The 21361-nt window shown below is 37.8% G+C and overlaps 1 protein-coding gene across 5 annotated transcripts in view; it reads left to right on the top strand.

Moving 5' to 3' along the window:
- The first annotated feature begins 2301 nt into the window (after positions 1–2301).
- The window catches only part of LOC136103038 (multidrug resistance-associated protein 1-like), a 40813-nt gene continuing 21753 nt past the window's right edge, over positions 2302–21361 (top strand). Inside the window, exons 1-11 of one of the 5 annotated variants that reach the window (XM_071809697.1) lie at positions 2302–2466; positions 3906–3967; positions 6884–7025; positions 8408–8565; positions 9577–9754; positions 11351–11605; positions 13072–13137; positions 14289–14426; positions 19222–19368; positions 20472–20556; positions 20671–20737. In XM_071809697.1, coding sequence (XP_071665798.1) covers positions 2404–2466; positions 3906–3967; positions 6884–7025; positions 8408–8565; positions 9577–9754; positions 11351–11605; positions 13072–13137; positions 14289–14426; positions 19222–19368; positions 20472–20556; positions 20671–20737 — 1361 coding nt within the window. In that variant the 5' untranslated portion in view covers positions 2302–2403. Of the gene's footprint in view, positions 2467–3905; positions 3968–6883; positions 7026–8407; positions 8566–9576; positions 9755–11350; positions 11606–13071; positions 13138–14288; positions 14427–19221; positions 19369–20471; positions 20557–20670; positions 20738–21361 lie in introns of those variants that run through there. The other 4 variants (XM_071809684.1, XM_071809692.1, XM_065840799.2 and 1 more) reach the window with 4 other exon arrangements.

The following is a 21361-nucleotide window of genomic DNA, read 5'->3' as shown; positions in this document are numbered from 1 at the left end:
AAGCACAGGTGGAACACTTTTAAGATCCTATTATATGAGAAAGCAAAAAACTTAGTTTTAAGCTATTTAATACTACTTAAATATAAGTCTCCAGACTAGGTGTAGGCTTCAAAGCAAACCTGACAGTAAAAATGGATTTTTGTTTTATCAAACTCAGTTTTCTCGGTTATAAGATTGGGTTGCTTGAAGGGAATACTTTTCATCCTTACACGAATATTGAGAAAGAATATCCAAGTTTACTGGTTTAAAGGCAGTGTGTTTTACAAGCCCAAATAAGTTATAGAAATGGAAGAACGTTTAGCTTGCAGTGATTTCTATTTTGTCTGATAAGATAAATCACAGCTAATACAATCACTTTATCAAGACACAGTTTTTTACTTCCCAAAAGGATTACTTCTTGAGCCTAAGAGACATTCCTATAACGCCACAGTATGGCACTCTTGCAGTGTCACTAGCAACTTAATTCAACCTTCTATAGAAAACACTTATATAACAAAGGTTTGTGCCTTAAATATGATTTATGCCTTATCTTTTAAGAAACTTGCCAAGTCTGCCCAGTCCCTTTCCCTTTTTCCCTCTAGCCTTCCACACAAACACTTGGCTCTTTAACTGCCCCCTTTCCCCCAGTAGCTTTAGGACTAAGCTATGTAGATGTAATCTAACTTCTCTTGGGAGATAGTGCTGACATTATATGCTGACATTATACCAAGAAGTCACTGATCACGAAAGTTGCCACAATAATAGAAAAAGTTAACAATTAAAATACACTGTATTCTTTTACCCTGTTTCCTACATTAAAAACATTTAAATATAAATCAAGTAGAGGAAGAATATGTTAACTAACAATAGCTTAAGTTAGCAGTGAAGTTCATCAGACAAACAAGAAAACAGATGGATGCCCAAACCAGTCAGCCTACAGAAAGAGAAGCCTAGTCAGATCTATGCTAATGTGTCCTTATCAGGCTTCCCTAGTGGATAGATAATATGTTCTGTGCAGCTGTACTATACAAAAGGAATGTCAAGGAGGATCATGTTGCATATAGCTGATAAAAAAAAAATAATCAAAGGAAATAATTTTTCTTACCTTCTCTCTTCCCATCTTTATTTTGTTTTCATTTTTCTTTTTTGCTTCCTGAGAGAGGTATGGATTTTAACACCTATCACTATCCACTTACTGAAAACTCATCAGTGTGTTAGAAGAAGAAAAGCTGGGCATGTGGGAATGTGCTAAAATTACTTTAGCCATAACTAAATTTCTTTTGTATATCTGTTAACTTAAGACATCACTTTAGTAAGGGCCCCAATGATATTTTAATTACATTGTCACCATGTTTGAGAAATGAAATACTGGAAACAACAACAAAAATATCACTTGAGTTTGGCCTTGCCCTTTTGTAAAGCCCCATCTGTTTCAGTAGCTTTTATAATTCTTTATGAAATTAATGTTTTCTATGTTAGTTCTGATTCTAAATTATTTTTAATTTGTCCTGGTCTTTCACTTCCCATACTACTGGCTGGCCACAAGGCCTTGCTTCCCCTACTGTCACATAGGTCTTGTGTTTAGACTTGTTTCTCTGTATTTTATTATATGGAATGTGGTGTATGGTTATTTCCATTACAACCTCCCAAACTTTTGACAAATCAGTATTGTTGCACTCAGTAATGCATTCTCATTTAGGGTGGTAAGTAACAAGAGTCAAAGGGGAGGTGCCATATTAATTATAGACTGAAACAAATACTGATTTTTATTAACTTTTGGAAAAACTGTATGTTCAGGAAAAAAAATACAGCAATGGAAATCACTATTACAGCTTCTTTCCTACCTAAACTTAAATACTAGTGAACAATTTGTATGAAGCCTCCAAAAAGGAAAACTATAAAGTATTAGGAAGTAACAAAGGTCAAAACGTGCTGATCTGATCCACAATCTGCCAGAGCTCCCAGTGCTGGTTCTACAGAAAGGCCCAAGTTTCACCTGCCAGTCCCAGCTGGAGTCCTTTGGTCAACAAGAGGGCATTTGTTTTCATACCACCCATTTGCCTATACCACAGCATACAGTTCCCTCTCCAGTTCACTTCGCTCACTGGCACAACACACCAAATAACACCAACGAGACAAAAATCACAGGCACACCCTTCCCTCGGCAGCTGCAGGTCGCGTTTTAGGGCACAAAATGCCTTAAATGCACTAAAGCGTAGGGCTCGACCGTGGCTGCAGAGCTATGGGTTGCCCTCCTCCTCCGGGCCCCGTGGGACCGGGAAGCTACAGTTCCCGCTGTATCTAAGTTGCGGGGAAAGGCCGCGGCAGCCGCCCTCACCGCGCCTCCCCCGCCGGCCGCCTCCCTGCTCCTTCTTCCGCCGCCGGCTGCCCGGGGGTGGCAGCATCTGCTTGTGGGCGGGAGCCATGGCCGGTTCCCCTCGGAGGCAGAGCGGCTGCTACGAGCGCCTGAGTGCCAGCGGCAAGAAGGTGACAGAGAGCGGAGGGGGCGAGCGGGGAGGAGGGTGGGCGACCTCCCCCCCTGGAAGCCTGCCTGCTGCCCGGGGAGAGAGCCAGCCGCCGGCTTCCTCCCGGGGACACTGGCGGTGGCCGCTTTAGTGGGGTTTCACGTAGGTTTCATGATAGAGCTGCGTCAAAAAAAAAAATTGCTGCTAATGGCGACTGGGATGTATCCTTTGAATTTCGAAGGAGGGAATAAATCTTTAGACCAGAGTTTCGTTCCAGTATTTCTTACAATAATGAAGGGAATAGGAGCTGTGGCACGAGTAGGAATAAGATTTGAGCAAGGAGTGTTTGTGTCCATGACTTCGGCTGTATTCTTCAGTAGTAAAATGGATAGTTAGACAAACGATGCTGTTCGGATGTAAAATTCAGAAATCACAATGGAGCATGGTGAATATTTATATCTGATAGGGAAGAGCAAGCAGAGGCACAAGAAGATATCTTTGTTAGAGAAGGAGGGCATACCTACTTGTTTATTTGTTTCCTGGCTGATCATTTAATAATTTGCTTTTCATTGGAAGTACAAGAAAAATTGCGGAAAACATACAGAATCTCAGAACTCCCTCAATGTACATTTTTTATATAGGTGGGTTTTTTACACCACCTGCTGAAAAGATCTGTAACTGCATCTTTATGTTAGAAATCAATTTAAGCCAGTACTTACTAAGGGACAGAATTTCCTGTCTAGGTGTGCTGAAATCGTTCTTGGGTGTGGATACACATCCCTCAAGAAGTATGGGAGAGTTCATATCTGTTTGCCTCTGTTGCGCTTATCTCCAATGACTTAGGAAATTGGCAGCAGTTCACAAACCTCATATCCTTCTCCTCCTTTATAGGTACAGTATATGATAGTAGTACCTAATCTCTTAATGTCTGAAAGAAGTTTGCCATTCTTTAGGTATTTGAAGTTGATAACTTCCGATAGCTAAGTTTTCAAATAAGAAAAAAAAAAAAAGTCAAGATTTTAACCAACAAAGATTTAAGAAAGGTTTGCATGTATTGGACACAGAATCATAGAATCAGAGAATATCTCAAGTTGGAAGGGAGCCATGAGGATCATAGACTCCAAGTCACGTGCTTTACTGTTGGTGTGATCATACTCTAGGCTATGTGTAAACAGTGTAAAATCAAGCTGAGATGGTCGTTAATATGCTCTTACAGTGAGTTAAGTTGTTCTAGTAAGTCATGAGATTGTAGATCTCTTTCATTACTTGTACCTTGTGTTAGAGTGTGTTCCTGAGAGAAGACAATAGAAAGAACTGTAGGTATAAAAGCTATTATAGCTCCAAATTAAATAGCTCCTGAAAACTACATGTTTAGTAAAAGAAAAAAAAAAAGCAAACAACTTTTTTCTTCAGTCTTTCAAGTAACATTAATACTTTTTCCTTTTTTTCTTTATTAAACAGAAACGTAGCCCTGAAGAAAATGTTTTTTTCTTCAGTAAATTAACATATTCCTGGTTTAGCAGGTGAGAATTTAATAGTTTGCTTATTGATGTTCATTGATGCTCTCAGAATTACAGAGCAGGCATTTACATTCCACACAATCATTCTGCCTCGAACCTGAGATTGTTGTTTTGTACAAAAATCAAAGCTTATGATTTTTAGAGTTCATATTCAAATATTTCGTTTGTTTATACAAAAAGTATTGTTTATACATAGTAACAGTCATTTATACCTTATCTTGTGGCACTATTTAAAACATTAATATTTTGACAACTAAGCACAACATTCTTGTCACAATAGCCAATATTTTTAGACAACAGGACATAAAAGGCCAAATTAAGCTATCCTTTTTTATGTATTATCTGTGTGAAATTTAGCGATAGACTGGTTTCCTTTATACTCCATATGGTGATACAACAATTTGCTATATCTCCAGGAAAAAATATTCAGTAGTACATTTAAGGTATTTTCTAAGTAGCTGATTTCATGCTCCTTTTCCTTCACTTTTTATGGCAGGCCACATGTTATTACTGTAAATCACTTGCTCATAAACACCAATAAAGTCCCTTCATTTCTTGGGAGACTGTCCACTTGAAAAACAGGAACTGAAAGCTCAACTATATCAAGTCAGACAGCTTCCTGTCACTTAATATTTTGGATGTTTTATCTAACAATTTCATGCATTATGTCTTGTGACTGTTAGTAATTTTTAACATTTTTATTTTTTTTTCTTTAAAATCATTTGAGTCATACATATACACTTCAAAATCCTAAAAGTGAGAGAAAACATTTTAGGAGTATTATAACTGTTTTTTGTGTTATTCAGTATTATTAATTTTAAGGAAGGAAAAACTGAAAATGATATTTATTATTAATAAGCTGAGACAAAACAATCAGGTTGTTTCAAGGATTCAAAGTATTCAGTTAAACTCTGGCTCTATTGAAGTTAGGAGTTCACCATCAGTTTCAAAGTAGCTTTGTTTTTTACCAGTCTTTACATTCTACACCATAAATACTCATTTTCAGTTTTTCTAGAAAGTTATACAGTGTACTAAGCGTAGTACTTCTGTATGATGTTTATGTGTTCATCAAATCACAGCATTCACCTAAATGTTGAAGCTAGACTATCTTTTTTATTTTTAACCAATTTCGCAGTGTTTAACAGAAGATAGGAAAACAAACAAACAAAAACCCAAAACAAAACAATGAACAAACAAAAACCCCACAAACAAACAAAACAATACAAGACCCAACAAAACAAAAACCAGACAGTTCTATTCAGTGAGAGCTTATTTAGCTATGAAATAACTGGATGCAATTAAACAAGTATTGTCAATGTTAGATATGTTCCCCTTTCTCATCACCAGCAAACACAATGAATTATGGCTATTATATACTCGCCTTAAGTGCTTGCAATCTAAATGAATAACTCTCAATTAGTTGTTACATAATAAACCCATAATGTTATAATAATATAGATATGTATGTAATAATATCTAATAATAATTTCTTTGGAATTCAGGAAATCTGGAGATTATGGTGTGGGGGCATGTGTTAGATCTGTTTATCCTCTGGCAGCAGTGAGTTTTAGCATTGAAATGAGTTATACAGGATTCTTAAACAACAGTTCCCACTCAAGTACCAATTGATCTGCTTTCCTTATCCATCTCAAAAGCTGGCACTCTTCGTGAGAAGCTGTATTATTTTTGCTTTAATTTATCAAGCGTAAGGCAAGTTTCACTTTGTGTCAACGTTACAGCTTCAGTAGATGTTTGTGTAGCCTTTGGGGATAGTGAGGTCCACCCCCACCAGAATTTTACAAGCCCCGAGAAAGTGTTTTAGAGTCGTATCTTCTGGCCTGTGCTCAGCACCACGGCACACATGTTGGCCCAAAGCCCAGTGCTGGCACTCACTGGCACAGGAGTGAGACACTGGACGTGCACGCTGGAAATGATGGACACTGTGCTGATGTTGCAGCCCTCAGGGAAGGAAATCCCCACCAGCTAGAAGGTGTGAGAGCTGCCACTGAGAGGACACATGCTCTGCCTGTGCCTCTTGTTGATTCCTAGATGTTAGAGAACATTGTCAGCGTTAATCCTTTTGCATTTTCCTCGCCTCAGAAATGGTGTGGGACATGTTTTTTGAGTTGTCATAAATCTGACATGCTCATCAGAAAATTCCAAATAATCTGTTTTTCTTAAGGGTTTCTTTAGATTCAGTGTATTCATCAGCCCTATTTTGCCATTTTTAAGACCAGTTTCAGTTTTTGTTAACACTTAGGTGGGTAAAAGCACTTGTTAAAACAAATTTTTAACAGCTGAAGATCTGTTGTAAGGAAACTTCCATTGTACTTGTGCTGAAACTCAGTGGTTTAATGTTGTTACCATGGTTAAAGATGAGCCCCAGCATAATGAGTCTCCATCCCTGGAGGTCTTTAAAAGACACTAGATGTGGCACTTAGGGACGTGGTTTAGAGGTAGACTTGGTAGCATTAGGTTAGTGGTTGGACTCGATGATTTTAAGGGTCTTTTCCAACCAAAATGATTCTGGGATAGCAGAGTCTTGTGATAGAAAACGTATTTCATTCTAGATCACAATAGTAAGTGGGTAGTGATGCTACATGTTCGTTTATGACACAGTATATTTTCCTATAAGGAAATATGGGATGAGAAATGTAGACAGATTCTGAGGTACAAAGGTTCCTCAGAAATTGCTGTTGGGATGTAGCGATCTGCTTGGGCTCTTCTTCAGGTGAATTTCAGCGTATTTAAGGTGACTGTGTTCCGCTCTTTAGTCTGGAGCCTTTATAGGATTACATATATTATTTTGATTATAGAGTTTATGTGTATCCATTAAATTATATTGTTAACTTTTTGAGTTAGTTCTCCTTGTTTTGTCTGCTGTATTTCATGCTGTCTGCATTCATTGCTTTCTTTCAGACTAATATCTGTAGGCTACAAGAAGCCGTTGGAGAGAGATGACCTGTTTGAACTGAATGAAAGTGATTCACCATACACTGTGTGTCCTAACTTTGAAAAGCAATGGAGAAAAGAAATGCACAAGTCTACCACAGGATTAATGGTAGCTATAATTTTGATGAGGCAATATCCTTTCCTTAATTTAAGGAGTCTAGAAGCTGGAGAAGATTTCTAAAATCTTGTTTATTCAACAGCCTATGCTTTGTAGATGACAAAGGCCACTCAGTGTTGCGGCTGGTGATCTCAAGTATGGCTATAAGATTTTTTCTAAATTGTTTAATTTCAAACTTACCTCTGAAAAAGACATCTAGTTACATTTAAACACTTCAAGTGACACAGAATGTAGAGTGACTGGGACTTTGGTGGTTAATTGTCATCTTTGTGAAAAGTGTCCAACTAATAACTTGTCTGTTTCCCTGTGTCTTATCTTTGCATCTGTATTTTAGGTAGATAATCTATTATCAGCATGCTTATCAGTAGACACCCTGGTTTACAGAACACGAAAACAGGCTTCAGTTTTCTTTAATTTTAACAATATTGAGTTTTACAGATATTTGGGTTTTTTTTTTTTTGCTTGAGTTATGCTATATGACTTTCATGTAAATCCTTGACAGTTTCAGTCACAGTTATTATTTTGCTGTTGCAGTTAAAGTGCAGTAGGAGTTCTTGTAGTGTTAGGAAGTTCACAGGAGAGAGGACCTGACCTGTAAGTCCAGTAAGAGTGTAGCTTTTGGTTTTTGTTGGCTTACTGAGAAGAGGGCTCCTGCAGAGTCTGACCTTACTGCATCTCTTCAGTATTTTTCTTACCTATTTGTAGATTTACCCTTTCTTCCACTGATGGTATATACACCAAAACCCTTTCTATCAAGGCATTAAAAAAGTATTTTTCAGTAAGCATAATTTTGAATTCAGATACTGTTTTTATCATTCAAGTAATCTGTAAAAAATATCCCATCCTTCCTCACTGTCATGATTAAGAGGGCTCTTTTTTTTTTTCTTTTGTTTGAGCCTTTGTAAGAATAATTGCACTTGTTTGAGCTAAATTCAAACTGAAAAAAAATAGTTCCTTGACAACTGAAAATATTCTGAAAGAATAGAAGAGTTATTCAACCTTAAATATAAAATGGCTGTAAGTCTGCTATAAATGAAAATGTATTTATGTTGAAGCGTACCTCTATTTTACTTATACAGTTTATTTGACCTGTGATTGATTTGAGGATTCAATTATTTTCTGATTATAATAGTGGATGATTGGGTCAACCATAGAAATTGTATTTATCCTTTCTGGAAAGACTGCTAGCCAGGAAAAATAAAGCCAGAGTTTGTTTCTTACTCCAAAGCTTTTCTTCTTACTACAGAAATTGTAAGTACAGTGATGACTTTAGATGGACAGTCTAGTATTACATGTTTTCTATTTGTAAATGTGGATGAAGTTAAATTATAAAAAATTATCTCAATTCTATACATATTTTTGTAATCTTGCAGCCTTCTTACATCCAAAGAGTGCTATTTAAGAAAACAAGTTTCCATGGACCATCTTTGGTTTTGTCATTATGGCAAACATTCAAGTTTTTGTTGATTAAAGTTGCATTTCTGAAAGCTACAGCTAACATTCTGGCTTTCATGAGTCCACAAATAATGAAGTAAGTTTTTAATGTGTTTCACTTTTTGTTCAGAAAGTAATAATAAAGCTAAAAGGTTATCAATATCAAAACCAAACTAAGCAACAGCTTAGATGTGTAAAGATTTTATTTGTTCTCCCCACCCTGCTCCAGTGATTATCTGAAGATGATCTAATCAGGGAAAGCTCAAAGACATCAGGAATTTCTTAGCCAAAGACCTGTAAAAAAATCAGTAGAAGTTCAATTCCACAATGTTAAGAAAAACGAAGTACCAAGATATTTAACTTCCCCTATTTTTTGACAATATTTTTGCATCCCTATTTAAAAAACAAAACAAAACAAACACCTACATGTAAAATAATATCTGCAGCTTCAGCATTTAATGGAAAACTGCAATGACTCTGTTGTTATCATGTTGTTGGTACCATGAGGTTGGTGGAAGTGGTTTTTAGAAATTGTGCTTACCACAGAAGTATTCAGATTTTATCAAATACCTATGTGTTTAGAAATAAAAGATTTAATGAACAGAATTATTGTTAACCCCCAATCTGTACCCTGAATCACTGTAATCCTGAACAAAATTGTTAACTGTAAAATCTGTGTGAAGACATTATGGTTGGTTATTTAAGAGAACTTTTTACTAACACAAAAATAAGAATATTCCTCTAGATTTGTTTTCTCTCTCACTTTCATGGTTGGTAGTTGAAACCTTTCTAAGTACAAATATATATATGTAGATATATATATTTTTTTCATGCCATTCTTCGTTTGTACTCCCTTGTCAGTGACGCCAGCAATAGCACATTGATGTATAGAATAGTATTTGAGAATTGTTTCTAAGCTAACAAGTTCGAAAACACAGATCAGACTTGCGCTATTTTTAACATCACATTTCTTTGTAACCTTCTACCACATCTGGATCCAAAATTGACTTAATTAAACAAGTCGCCAGCATATCAATTAATTGAACTTTTTATTATTGGTTGTTGACTTATTGCACAGAATTTAAGATTTCTTTTCCTTCATTTTCAGAGCAATTATTATGGTCAATGAAAATCATCCCAGTCCTTATGGGAGTGGATATGGCTATGCTTTTGCCCTGTTTTTTGTAGCTGTCTCACAAACTCTTCTCCATCAGTTATACCAGCGTAACAACATGCTTGCTGCAGTCAAAATCAAGACTGCAGTTGTTGGCCTGATATACAAAAAGGTAATAATGTATTATTCTACTTTTATTTCAAAACAAAAACTGAAATAAACACAGTATTAAAAGACAGCATGCTTACCAGCATGATCAAAACCTAGGATGCTATACACTGGTGACAGGCTAACAGATTGACTTTATATTTTGATGGTTGTTTATTTATAATAATTTGGAATGTCAGCAGCATTTCTATTATAAGACTCTAATCTTGAAATTAAATACTTTTGTCAGCCACCTGTACACACGTAATATTGGAAATATATGTGGAAACTGAACTCTTTCTATTTTGAGTATGGGTTAATTTCCCAAATTTACTGAATGAACTGGGAAAACATTTTAGGTTGGATGTCTGATAAAAAGTAAGGGTACATTTGATTGCTGTTTGTACTGTATAGTAGTAGTGAATATGACAAGCTGAAGTTTGCCACATTGTCTCCTTTGGAGGTTGAAATTTCCCTCCTGATTTTAGTGAAATGGATTTTCTGTTGAGTTGAATACCCACTAGGTTTGGTGTGTTTCAGATGATTAAAAGATGCCTAACTACTGTGGAAATCTATCTATATCTTATCCTGCCTTTAATAAGATCTGTTGAAGTGGCAGCATGATTAACTACGAGAAATGCAGGTGCTAATATAGTAGACATAGAAGTAGCTTTCTGACCTGCAAAATGTAAGAATGTTTATTATACTGTTAATATGTAGCAAATGAGATTAAGCCTGTTTCTAAGCCAGCCTTCAGTAAACCTTTAGTGTACTTTGTTATGAACATGACACATTGGTCTTTTTACTGCAGTATTTAACTATTGAACAAGTTAAGGAAGCTACAAAATAATCCAAATCTGAAATAAATTACTGTCTTTGTTAATTTAAAATACAGTCTCTTTTCTCAAGAGAGTCACATCAATCTCTTGACATTGAGTTCTCAGGTATTTTCAGAACCAGTACACAAAATTTTGCTTGCAGGTTGCAAAAATAAAGGAATTCATTCTCTCAAGTTGCATAGCAAGGTGTGTCAGTATGTCAGGTCATGAACAGAGGAACAGAGGCTCCAGTTAGGGTGGGCACATCTTCTGGCGGGTTTTCACAGCTACGAGGCAAAGAGACAGGGTAGAAATGCAACATCTTCCTCTCTCTGGGTGGACTCGAATAGTGAGTGCTGGGTCAGGCTGCACTTTGTACGTTGGATGGATGGTGGAGCAAGTTGCTGCAGCTCTGTCTTGGTACATGCAGGAGCTGCAGGTGACACAGTGGATAAATATGAGGCACTAACACAGAGAGAGAGTGTGTCTGTGTGCGTCTGTTTGGGTGTGTGTTTGGGTGTCAATCCAGAGACACCTGGGACTTGTGGTATCCGCCTGCCACAGTGAGATTATATGTGTGTTTGCTGTGAAGCTGGTTGCTGCTGGTTCCTGCATAGGGAGGTTCTAAGCTAGACCACGGCTGAGGCTTTCTGAACCCTCTTTGCACCATGTTGTCCTGTTACTTAGTATAGAGTGTTGCAAGTCAGTTTCAGCTTTCCTCTATAATCATCCTTTTATCTTCTGCTGGGCAGCTAAACCCGGAAAAATTGTTGATTTATGACATCTGTATTTTGTGGTTGCAGGCCTTAACCTTAGCAAACTCCTCACGACGAAACTATACAACTGGGGAAATTGTGAACCTGATGTCAGCAGATGCTCAGCAACTCATGGACCTAACTGTAAACATCAACCTGCTGTGGTCAGCACCATTTCAGATTGTCATGGCTGTCATCTTTCTCTGGCAAGAAGTTGGCCTCTCAGTCCTAGCAGGTGTTGTGGTGCTTCTTTTGATTATACCTATAAATGTACTCATTGCAACCAAAGAAAAAAGACTGAAGGTGAGATATTTAAATAAGCATTGTAAGAATAGATTAAGTTGTCATAATACAGGAATGAAGATTGGGGGGTCAATTTTGCACGTATAAGAATACTATTGGTACATCTAAATTAAACCCAAACCACATGAACAACACCAAACCACAGCTGTTTGTCATTGATGGAGAAAAAACATAACTGCAGTAAGAAAGCCATATGTTTTTTACCTAACCTAGTATTTAGGTTGGATATCTATATTTTCATTATACTCAAACAATACCTTTACATTAGTAAAATTACTGTATGATGAATTTAGAAAATGGCTCTGTTTTTATATATCGTGTGAGTTAATGCCATTAAATAAGGGATTTTATAGGATTATGGCTTTCTTTCACTATTATTGTTCAGGTTAAGCTGCTTACTCAAATTTAGCACATTCTCTTGAGACAATTGGAATTCCAATAGAAGTACTGCATGTGTTCTGACTTCTTTTCTGCTTCTCTGATGCTACAGTTCTTTTGGCACTGTATTGTCTGTTACTATGACAATTTCTGTGAGCTACACTGAAAAAAATACTACAGCCTTAAGTTTTGCATTGCTATCAAGGGAATTATTTCTCTCTGTCTGATTCTGCCTTAATGGTGCCACATGCAGTGAAGACTTTGGGACTCTGTGAATTCCTTTGTAAGGCCGTGACAGTTTAGAAACATTGGAAAAAACCTCAAATATCCTCTCACCTCTTTTGCAGGTGAGGTGCAGCATCTGCATAGGCACTTAGGTCCCTACTGTGATATGAAAGACAGAGAAGAAATACAAAGGACAATAAAATAATTCTGTCTAAAAGTTTGGAAATTATTGTGTATGAATAAGACTCAAAACATTAAAGAGGCTGTTAATTACTGTCTTTGAAATGTGAGATGCAGAACAGCCTCAGTATAGTGTATGATTGAGAAAAATTTCTGTGTTTCTTCAATTGGTTCTTTCAGTAACAATGTATTAACCACTAACAGAGGAAAATTTCTTCCTGACTCTTGTATATATACATGTATATAGTGTTTTATATCCATTTAGTATTAAGTATATATTCAATTATGTGCATATATATAGTATTATATGATATTGTTATTGAGTCTCTATTCACCTGCTTAGTGATTTTGAAGATTAAAACCATATTATGACAGCTGAACACCCTGAAAACTGGAGCCTGTTAAGATCTTAATTCAGTGTGCAGAAAAATGAACAAAAATTGAAGTATACTCTTTAGGATATTTTAGGGGAAAAATTCAATTTTAATGTATTTAATCTTTTAGCGTAGTGAATTTATTTTCTTATGTATACATCTGAAAGTGGTATAACTGCAGTGCTAGTGTGTTTTTCAGCAAGGTAAAAAAAGCATAAAAGTTGTTTATTGTTTACAGTACACTGTGTATTTTACTTTCCAAAAGTTTTGCTTATTGAATATTGAAAAAAATTGCTGTCTTTTACCCAGAAAAGCCAAATGAGGTATTCAGATCAACGAGTCAAGCTACTAAGTGAAATGCTACATGGAATAAAGGTAATGGCACAACTAATAAGGTTTTTGTTTCGTTTTTGGTTTTTGTTAGATTGTAAAGATAGAAAGTAAGTTATTTAAAAAACAAAGGTTTTGTGAATAACATTTCAGCTGATAATGATAGAAGTTTGGGGAGAAAATGTGTTTTAACATAATATATTTGAAGTGGTTTTGGAAAATATTTACTAGCATAACTTGGTTTGAAAAGCTTCCTATCCATGATGCATTAATGCATCTGCCCTCATGAGGCCACATCTAGAGTATTGCATCCAGTTCTGGGCTCCCCAGTTTAAGAAAGAAAACGAATTACTGGAGGGGGTCTAACTACGAAGATGATCAGGGGCCTAGAGCATCTTTCTTATGAGCAGAGACTGAGAGGGCTGGGTCTGTTCAGCCTGGAGAACAGAAGGCTGAGAGAGGATCTTATCAATGTTTATAAATATCCCAAGGGTGGATGTCAAGAGGATGGGACCAGACTCCTTTAGGTGGTGCCCAACAATAGGATGAGGGGCAACAGGCACAGCCTGAAACACAGGGATTTCCATCTGAATCTGAGGACAATCTTCTTTACTTTGAGGGTGCCAGAGCACTGGAACCGGCTGCCCAGGGAGGTTGTGGAGTTTCCTTCTCTGGAGACATTGAAAACCTGCCTGGACACATTCCTGTGCAATCTGCTTTGGGTGAACCTGCTTTAGCAGGTGGGTTGGATTAGATCTCCAGAGGTCCCTTCCAACCCCAACCATTCTGTGATTCTGTGAATTTTACTGTCACATTTTTAATGAGAGTGGAAAGTATGTTAATAGATATTTGAAAAGCTTAAGCAGAGTGAAATTTTAGTGTAGAAGAAAAGCACTTTTAAAAAAGTTGTCTCATTTTTATGTTATTTGTCCTGTTTTGAAATGAATCGGCTCATCATTTATGACACAAAGGGGACAAGCTGAAATCAGAAGAAATAAGAGTAACTAGAGTGTATCTTCCATAAGAACAACCTAAGTTACATTTATCTCAGGTCTTGCTTTTGTTTGTAAAACATTCAGATTTTTATAGTTTGGCATTGCTAAATACTTGAAAATGACATTTGGAGTATAAGCTTATTTTCTGAAGCATGGTCACTGTATTTTATTTTATTAAAATATGTTTGTTTGATTGCCTAGATCCTCAAACTTTATGCATGGGAACCTGCATATCAGAGGAAGGTTATGAGCATTAGAGAATGTGAAGTGGATGTTTTGAAGTCATCTGGGTATCTGACGACTTACTCCATGCTAACATTGACGTGTATTCCTTTTATGGTTTGTTTCATAAAAATATTAATTAATGCAGGACTGTTTCTCATTATCTCTGTTGCTTTAGTAGCTGAATGGCTTGCAAATATTGCCTGGCAGCATCTCAAAGTATTAAATTTATCAACACAATATATTTGAATTTTCAGGTTCTAATAGTATGTATATGACTGGAGAAGAATGGGAGAGATTATGGCCTGACAAAGCTTTTAAAGACCTCTATTAGGAAGTCAGAAACCAAATCCAAAGCTCCTAAATCTCATTTCACTGCTTTAGCCATGCTGTATCTTTTGCATAGTAATCAACTACCTTCATGATACTCTTCCTTTTTAAAGTTTTAAGGGAATACATTTTTGATCTGTAAATTTTAGCTATCCCTTCTCAAACACTAAACCTCTATATATGTGAAAACCAAAACCCAAACAAAACCAAAGAAAACAAACAAAAAACCACAACCAACCAACCAACCAAAAAAACCTACAAAACCAAAGCAAAACAAAACCAACAAACCCAACCCAACAAACAAACAAACAAAAACAACCACAGAGACAAGCCAAAAAAAACCCCCAAAACCCACAAATTCATCATAGCCTTGTTTTGGTGGAAATCTATTAAGATTTATTCAGATCTTTGGATCTTTAAATCCCACTGTTAAAGTCCACTGGAAAATAAATGGAGACTTCAGAGTCTTGGGTCAACTGGTTGAGGGATCAGGAGTACAAGTAGTGTTCTCCTCTGTCCTTCCAGTTGCAAGGAACAATGAGGGAAGATACAGGAAAATCCAGCATATCAGTACCTGGCTTTGAGCTTGATGTCACTGGAAGAATTTTGAGGTTTTTTTGATCATGGGTCATTCTACAGGATACCAGGTCTGCTGGCATCAGGCAGAATACATCTCTTTCAAAGGGGTAAAAGGATCTTTGTGCAGGAGTTAACAGGACTCATTGAAAGAGTTTTAAACTGGATTTGAAAGGGAAAAGGGATAAAACCAGGCTCACTAAAGATAAGTCTGGGGCTCAGCATGCCAGTGCTCGAGGGATGGGGTGCTAGCAAGGTCTGACATCTCAGTGGAGATAGGGGATGGAGATCCATGCTGCAGTAAAGATGCATGGGCTAGAAGCATGGAAGCACCTGAGACCAGTCGCACAGGAACTGGGGCTTCTCCACCAAAAAAGGTGGCCCAGCTGAAGTGCACACAGCACACAGCATGTGCAACAAACAGGAGTTGGAAGACATTGTGCAGCTAGAAAACTATGACATAGTTGCCATCGCAGAAACATGGTGAGATGACTCCTGCAACTGGAGTGCTGCACTGGATGACTGTCTGTTCTTCAGAAGCGATAGGCAAGGAATGAGAGGAAGCAGGGTAACCCTGTATGTTGGAGAGTGTTTTGACTGTCTAGAGCTTGATGATGGTGATGAAAGGCTCAAGTGTTTATGGGATCAGAGGAAAGGCCAACAAGACAGATACCATGATGAGAGTCTGTTATAGACCACTCAACTAGGATGAAGGGACGGATGAAATATTCTTTAAACAGCTGGGAGAAGTCTCACAATCACTAGCCATTGTTCTCATGGGGGACTTCAACTTATCAGATGTCTGCTGGAAATCCAATACAGCAGAAACACTGTAGGAGGTTCCTCGAGTGTGTGTAAGATAACTTCCTGACACAGCTGGTAGGTTAGCCAACTGGGAAAGGTGTCCCACTGGACCTGTTGTTTTCAAACAGAAAAGAACTTGTGGGTGATGTGATGCTTGGAGGCCATCTTGGGCATAGCGATCATAAAATGATAGAGTTTTTAATTCTTGGAGAAGTCAGGAAAAAGCAGAACTGCCACCTTGGACTGCTGGAGGGCAGACTATGACCTGTTTAGGAGACTGGTTGGCAGAGTCCCTTGGGAGGCAGTCCTGAAGAGCAAAGGAGTCTAGGAAGGCTGGACATTCTTCCAGAAGGATGTCTTAAATGCTCAGAAGCAGAGAATCCACATGTGCCAAAAGATGAGCTGGTGGGGAAGAAGACCAACGTGGCTGAACAGAGAGCTTTGTCTGGAACTCAGGTAAAAAAAGAAAGTTTATGATCTTTGGAAGAAGGGGCAGGCAGCTCAGGAGGACTACAAGGATGTTGTGAGATCATGCAGGGAGAAAATTAGAAGAGCCAAAGCTCAACTAGAACTTAATCTGTTTCTATAAATACGTGAGCAACAAAAGGAGGGCTAAGGAGAATCTCCATCCTTTATTGGATGCAGGGAAATGTAGTGATAAAGGCTGAGGTAATAAATGCCTTCTTTGTCTAAGTCTTTAATAGTAAGAGCAGTTGTGCTGCAGGTACCCACCCCCTTGAGCCAGAAGACAGCGACAATGTACAAAAAGAAGCCCCAATAATCCAAGGGGAACTGTTTAGCGACCTGCTACACCACTTAGAGACAGGCAAGTCTATGGAGCTGAATGGGATACACTCAAGGGTTCTGAGGGAGCTGGCAGAGGTACTCATTAAGCCGCTTTCAATCATTTATCAGCAGTCCTGGCTAACCAGGGAGATCTCAGTTGGCTAGAGGTTGACAAATGTGATGCCCATGTACAAGAAGGGCCAGAAGCAGGATCTGGGGAATTACAGGCCTGTCAGTCTGACCTTGGTGCCAGGGAAGGTTATGGAGCAGATCGTCTTGAGTATGCATACAGGACAAACAGGCAACCAGGCCCAATCAGCACAGGTTTGTGAAAGGCAGGTCCTGCTTGAACCAACTTGATCTCCTTCTGTGACAAGGTGACCTGCTTAATGGATGAAGGAAAGGCTGTGGATGTTGTGTACCTAAACTTTAGTAAAGCCTTTGACACTGTTTCCCACAGCATTCTCCTGGAGAAGCTGACAGTTCATGGCCTGGATAGGCGTACTGTTTGCTGGATGAAGAGCTGGCTGGATGGAGAGGCCCAAAGTATTTTGGTGAATGGAGTCAAATCCAGTTGGCGGACAGTCACGAGTGACATTCCCCAGGACTCAGGACTGGGGCCAGTTCTGTTTAATCTCTTTATCGGTGAGCTGGATGAGGGGATTGAGTGCACCCTCCCTAGGTTTCTAGATGACAACAAGTTGGATGTAAGTGTTGATCTACTGGAGGGCAGGACCAGCTGGATTTATGGTCTGAAGCCAATTGTATGAGGTTCAGCTGGGTACTGCACTGGGTCGCAACAACCCCAGGCAGCGCTACAGTCTTGGGGAAGAGTGGCTGGAAAGGTGCTTGGCAGAAAAGGACCTGAGACTGGTAATTGGCAGCTGGCTGAACATGAGCCAGCAGTGTGGCCAGGTGGCCAAGAAGGCCAACAGCTTCCTGGCTTGTATCAGGAATACTGTGACCAGCAGGAGCAGGGAAGTGATTGCCCCCCTGTACTTAGTACTGATGAGGCCCCACCACGAATTGTGTGTTCAGTTTTGAGCCCCTCACAAGAAAGACATTGAGGTACTAGAGAGAGTTCAGAGGAGGGCAACAAGGCTGGTGAGGGATCTGGCGCACAAGTCTGTTGAGGAACGGCTGAGAGAACTGGGGCTGTTTAGCCTGGATAAAAGGATGCTGAGGGGAGACCTTATTGCTGTCCACAACTACCTGAAAGGAGGTTGTAGCGTGGAGGGTGTTGGTCTCTTTTCCCAGATAACAAGTGATAGGATGAGAGGAAGTGGCCTCAAGTTGTGCCACGGGAGGTTTAGATTGGATATTAAGAAAAATTTCTTCATGGAAAGGGTTATCAGGCATTGAAACAGGTTGCCCAGAGAAGAGGTTGAGTCACCATCTCTGAAGGTGTTTAAAAGGCATGTAGATGTGGTGCTTAATGACATGGTTTGATGATGGACTTGGCAGTGTTACCTTTATGGCTGAACTCAATGATCTTAAAGGTATTTTCCAACCTAAGTTATTCTATCAGTCAAACTGAAACCTTTGTTAGGGATAAATGGCCACCATTAACTTCGGTTATATAAACTGATACCTTCTAGTGCTGAACTCAAGATATGTAGGAGGTGAAGAGGAATTCTCCTTGGGAATAGTGAAGGGGAGGATTAAGGCCATCCTTCAGTCTGTAATCTTCATAATAACTGAAATACTTGAAGCAATGAACAAGAAAAATCAAAGTTTGAATTAAATGCAGTGAAGAGTCACACTTCTTATTTTGGACTTTCTTAGGAGTCCTTCTTCTATAAGATCAGTTTAGTTTAGGACTCCTAGTTTAAGACTTCTAAACTCAACAGAAGGTAGAAGAGACCCATAGGACAGATTCTTAAATATAGGGTTTTCTGGGTAATTTTGCAGACCTGAGTATCCATTCTGTGAGACCCCAGCTTATTATCTGATGACTACTGACTAGATTTTTGAAAAAAATTCCAAATGTTCAAAATAAAAATACCTGCAGTAAATAATTATATTTTATCTCCAATATCACAGGAATAGCAAGAAGAAATTTTTTTAAAAAAGTTATTTTCTTGTAACATAATGTTTGAGTGTTTTCAAAATGAAGGAGTCAATTCCTGAGATGATTAAGTTATTTGATATAGTTTCATGTGTTGGGTTAAACACAGTAGCCACGTGTTTTGCTTACTAAAATTATAGTATTTCTGCACTCAGTGTTGCAGATATGTGATAATTTCCATCTGCAGCAGTTGCAAAGTCTCCATTTATACTAGAACAGAAATGGGATCCTACACTTGTGAAAACCAAACAAAAATAGTATCGGTGTATAAATTTTAGCTATAATGCAATTTTGCTTTTGGATTTTTTTTCTCTTTTAATTTTTTTTAAATTTTATTTTATTTAAAAGGTATCATTGGCTACATTTGGAGTCTTCTTTCATCTGGACAAAGAGAATGTTTTAACAGCCACTAAGGTTTTTACATCTATTTCTTTATTTAATATTTTGCGACTGCCTTTGTTTGATTTACCATCTGTGATCTCTGCTGTAGCCCAGGTAAACACATTATGAACAATTGTTATAAAAGGCTGATTTTATACTCTTTCGTGTTTTGTATTCTTCTAGGAGTGACTAAGTAATATAATTATTTTAGGTTACATTTTATTGAGATGAAACTGCACAATAATTTTATGGATTGAGAAGCATGAAGGCTGTTTAAAGGATGTATTGCATCTAATTGTGACCAAGCTCTCTATTTGTCACTTTTCTTCCTTTGATGGACTAGACTCAGCTTATCCTTCTGCTCTCTCAACTTTTCTTCTTCACAGTCCACCAAAGATAAAGTATGAACAATTTGGGCTGCACATGTTTAAATCAGTCATTGTTATATTTTGGAGCCCTTGGTACCAAGCAGAGGAGACCCATTGTGGACTCTACAATACTGTTTTTGTCCAGTCACCACTGGAGGAAGTAAAAAAAAAAAAAAAGGAGTAGAGCTGCTGAGGATACTGTATCAGCAGCCTTTAGTCCTAATGGTTACCATATGAGTTGGGAACTTCTAGCTTTTAAGACTCTGTTATGGGTATATTATAAGAGCTGCTCGTGAATGTACTGTGTCACAGCTTGTACACAGCTCAGCTTTTTGTAAGGAAGGGAGCCACTGTGAGCAGATAATCATCCTGATTTGATTTCATTTATGGTTAGCATCTCACTTCTTCACAACACAGTGGACATCTCATGACGCACACACGATGAAATGTTGTCTTCATTATATGAAGAGAGAGTTACTGTGAACTCAAAAAAAAAAAAAAAAAAAAAAAAAGCTAAAGTATTTTCACCACAAGTTTATGAAAGCAAACTAGTTGAGTCAGAGGAACCAGACATTCATATCTTCTAAAAATGGGTCTGCCAGGCATGCTCTATTACTTTATAACTACCAATCACTAGATTCTCAGGAAAAAAATACACTTATTTATGACTTTAGATTGTTTAGTACTTTAAGGAAAATAATTTAAAAATACCTAAACACCTTTTTTGTCTGTCTTCAAATAAAAGATAAGAATATGTCGTCATATTATCTAGAACTTTAAAAATATTATTTAAACATTTAGGAAGCACAGGCATGTTATAAATATTGTATATATATGTTCATCTTGCAGACTAAGGTTTCTGTGAGCCGTTTAGAGGATTTTCTGTGTGCTGATGATCTTAACCCTGAGGATGTCAATACAAACTACAATGGAAGTAAGCAGTAGTTATTAATTTGTAATTGGTCATGAGTTTATATGGATGATCATTAGGAAACTCAACTAAGGGGGTGTATTAGCAACTCATTGCTCTTTTTCTTTACTGCAACAGATCATGCTGTTGAGTTTATTGGTGGTTCTTTCTGCTGGGAAAAAAATGGCCTGCCAGTCTTAAAAAAGTAAGATATTTCTTACTTATTTTTATGAGCTCCTTTAGCAGAATGTGATGCCTATAGAGATTTGTTCATGTTTAATGTATTCTGATTCAGACTGGTTCATGATGTTACATGCCAAAAAGAACATAAATTATTGTTTCCAGGGTGTCCCATGTGATCAGTGTGCTCTGGAAAGCCAAATCTGACCTAGTTTCCCTGATACTCCAAGAGGAACCACATGAAAGTGCATGTTCCCCAACATAGCGCTGTGTAAGTGCTATGGGAAACCCATGGTCTTCATTCCTTCTTCATTCCTTCTCCATTCCTTCTTCATCCCTTCTTTCTTACCACGTCTCCCCTCAGTTTGCACAAGGGAGATTTAACTGCAAGATCAATTTTTCATGAATTGCATTTTGGGGAGCATTAACTGGCAAGATGCCCTTTTGTTGTTGTAGCATTTTATATTGCTGACAAGTCAGCAAAAGTAGTTTATGCAGCCTTGCGTTGGATATTGATCTTAAAATTGGGCTGTGGCTTCCTTTGGAAAGAACAAATGAAAAGTTTGCTTCTCTCACAGTGGTCTCCCTTGCTAGAAAACACCCCTCTTTTTGTTTGTCATTCATTTACAAGGTATTTCTTAGGTATAGA

The sequence above is a fragment of the Patagioenas fasciata genome, chromosome 1 (genome assembly GCF_037038585.1).
Source record: "Patagioenas fasciata isolate bPatFas1 chromosome 1, bPatFas1.hap1, whole genome shotgun sequence".
Lineage (NCBI taxonomy): Eukaryota > Metazoa > Chordata > Aves > Columbiformes > Columbidae > Patagioenas > Patagioenas fasciata.
This window is presented reverse-complemented; position numbering and strand designations above follow the sequence as displayed.